At 38.8% G+C, this 2,685-nt stretch overlaps 2 protein-coding genes across 2 annotated transcripts in view; both read left to right on the top strand.

Annotated features, from left to right (window-relative positions):
• Window positions 1–1,243, top strand: part of LOC104762574 (ubiquinol oxidase 2, mitochondrial-like) — a 2,423-nt gene extending 1,180 nt beyond the window's left edge. The window contains exons 3-5 of the mRNA XM_010485889.2: window positions 1–170; window positions 399–887; window positions 1,053–1,243. The exon at window positions 1–170 is cut by the window's left edge and continues 1 nt beyond it. Coding sequence (XP_010484191.1) covers window positions 1–170; window positions 399–887; window positions 1,053–1,112 — 719 coding nt within the window. The 3' untranslated portion in view covers window positions 1,113–1,243. The remainder of the gene's footprint in view (window positions 171–398; window positions 888–1,052) is intronic.
• On the top strand, window positions 1,444–2,558 carry LOC104762573 (serine/arginine-rich splicing factor SC35). The gene is made up of 5 exons (XM_010485888.2): window positions 1,444–1,585; window positions 1,697–1,775; window positions 1,899–1,978; window positions 2,070–2,136; window positions 2,392–2,558. Exons 1-5 carry the CDS (start codon window positions 1,510–1,512, stop codon window positions 2,534–2,536), a joined length of 447 nt encoding a protein of 148 aa, XP_010484190.1. The 5' UTR covers window positions 1,444–1,509; the 3' UTR covers window positions 2,537–2,558.

The raw sequence follows: 2,685 nt of genomic DNA, 5'->3' as shown, positions 1-2,685 counted from the left end.
CAAAAAAAAAAAAAAAAAATATGTATGTATATTTTGAACAGCCATGGGAGTCTTGTCGAGCAGATTTGTCGATAGATTTGAAAAAGCACTACGTTCCCAAGAATATCGCCGACAAAATCGCTTACCGGATTGTCAAGCTCCTCCGTATTCCCACCGATATATTTTTTCAGGCATGACCCTGGTCCAAAATAAAACGTTTCATATCCTTTTCATTGGTTGTTTTCGTTATTATGGTTTGGTTAATTTTATTTGTAATTATGTATGAACTTATTTTTCCCACCATAGTTCACATGCACGTTTGAATCATCATTGTATGGATTCACGGTTTCAAGTCACGTTCAAATGTCTTACATTTTTATCCCTTAATGTTAACTATATATATGTTGTTTGGTCAGCAGAGACGATATGGTTGCAGAGCAATGATGCTAGAGACAGTAGCTGCAGTACCAGGAATGGTTGGAGGAATGCTACTCCACCTAAAATCAATCCGAAAATTCGAACATAGTGGCGGTTGGATCAAAGCATTACTCGAAGAAGCAGAGAACGAGAGGATGCATCTAATGACGATGATGGAGTTAGTCAAACCCAAATGGTATGAACGTCTTCTAGTGATGCTTGTGCAAGGGGTTTTCTTCAACTCTTTTCTCGTTTGTTACGTGATTTCGCCGCGATTAGCTCATCGGATTGTTGGATATTTAGAAGAAGAAGCTATACATTCTTACACCGAGTTTCTTAAAGATATCGATGATGGCAAGATCGAGAATGTTGCCGCGCCCGCCATTGCTATTGATTATTGGAGATTGCCTAAAGATGCTACGTTGAAAGATGTTGTTACTGTCATTCGTGCTGATGAAGCTCATCATCGAGATGTCAACCATTTTGCTTCAGTAAGTCTAAAACAACAAACGATCTAACTAGCTAGTAGAGTCAAACCACATGGTTTAGATTTAATGCGTGGTTACAAATTAGTGGTTTTGAAAATCAATGAGTCTCATATATTATATATACGTGGATGTGTGTTATGAAATGTTAATATCGTGAGTTGTTTGCAGGACATTCGCAACCAAGGAAAAGAATTGCGAGAAGCAGCAGCTCCGATTGGTTATCACTAAACCAATTTCAAAGAGTCTTCTACTTAGATAGTTTTCTTATGAATTTGGTTGAATGTACTAAAAACACATGCTTTTTTTTAAAAAGGGTTTCAGATTAAAAAAATTGCGTCTCAACCATTCCAATCGCTTATCAATACTGTATGTAGCACGATCGATTTAATCACAGAACGCGATTTGATCTAATTACTAGTCGCAGTTAAACCGGTACGAATGAGAAGTCGGTACCATCCGGTTCGATTTGTAACGCTCCTTAAGGGTGAAAATGTAATTAACAATATCGTAAGGGGCAAATTAAAAAGTCCCCCTCGTATTGAGTAGATTCCATTTTTTTAACCTAATTTTTTTCACTTGTCGCTCTTCTTCTCTCGCTCTTTCTCACTCCGCCGGCGGGAAAACCATGTCGCACTTCGGGAGGTCAGGTCCACCGGATATCAGTGACACCTACTCACTCCTCGTCCTTAACATCACTTTCCGTAATCGCTCAATCCCTCTTTCTCTCAACCTCGTTACAATATATGTTGATGGTCACTTGTGAACGAACTGGGTTTCTAAAGAGGTTAGGGTTTGTTCTTTTTTATGTGTAGGTACGACTGCGGATGATCTCTATCCTCTATTCGCAAAGTATGGCAAGGTCGTTGATGTCTTTATCCCCAGAGATCGAAGGTTCCGATTTCTTCTCTTCTCTCTTCTTTCTGAGAAATTAGGGTTTCTTTGTTTCTGATTATATTGAATTAATCAGTTCGAGTTTTGAAACGGATGCTTATTGTATGTGTTAATTTTGTTTAGGACTGGTGATTCTCGTGGTTTTGCGTTTGTTCGGTACAAGTATAAAGATGAAGCTCACAAAGCAGTGGAAAGGCTTGATGGTAACTTATCCAAATCTTTGTATTCTTTGTTTGTTGTTATATGAGTTTTATGCTATTAGGTGGCTGGATTTAACATGACTTTTTGTTTCAGGAAGAGTTGTTGATGGCCGGGAAATAACTGTTCAGTTTGCGAAATATGGCCCTAATGCTGAGAAGATGTAAGCTTCTTCTCTCTTTGGCAATGATTGAGTCAAGTTTCTTGTTTTACTTGCTGTTTTTATTGCGGTATACTTGTAGAAACTAGAAAGATTTTTACCTATAATCTTATATGCTAGTTACTCTTGATTTACGGGAGTTCACTATGAATGTTTCCTCTCGAGAGACCATTTCCGTAGTTTGAGGAATTGGAACCTCTCTGAAGTAAAAGATGCATCTGTTGTTGTATTTTGATTAGTTTGTATTGATTGTGTCAGTTCCAAAGGAAGAGTTGTGGAACCACCACCAAAGTCACGAAGGTCAAGGAGCCGTAGTCCTAGGAGGAGTCGTAGTCCTCGGAGGAGCCGTAGCCCGTCTAGACGCCGCAGTCCTAGAAGAAGCCGCAGTCCTCGGAGGAGGTAAAGTTTCTTCTTTAATCTGAATGAGGTTTGTTCTTTAATCTGAATTCTTTTGATGAGGAGGTGAACCACAGAGAGTTAATGGTGATGCTATTTACTCAACTAGCTTTTGTTACTTGATTCATCAAAGTATTTCATCTCAGACCAAGAACC

The sequence above is a fragment of the Camelina sativa genome, chromosome 18 (genome assembly GCF_000633955.1).
Source record: "Camelina sativa cultivar DH55 chromosome 18, Cs, whole genome shotgun sequence".
NCBI lineage: Eukaryota > Viridiplantae > Streptophyta > Magnoliopsida > Brassicales > Brassicaceae > Camelina > Camelina sativa.
The sequence above is the reverse complement of the archived record's forward strand: the minus strand, read 5'-3'. Positions and strand labels throughout refer to the sequence as shown.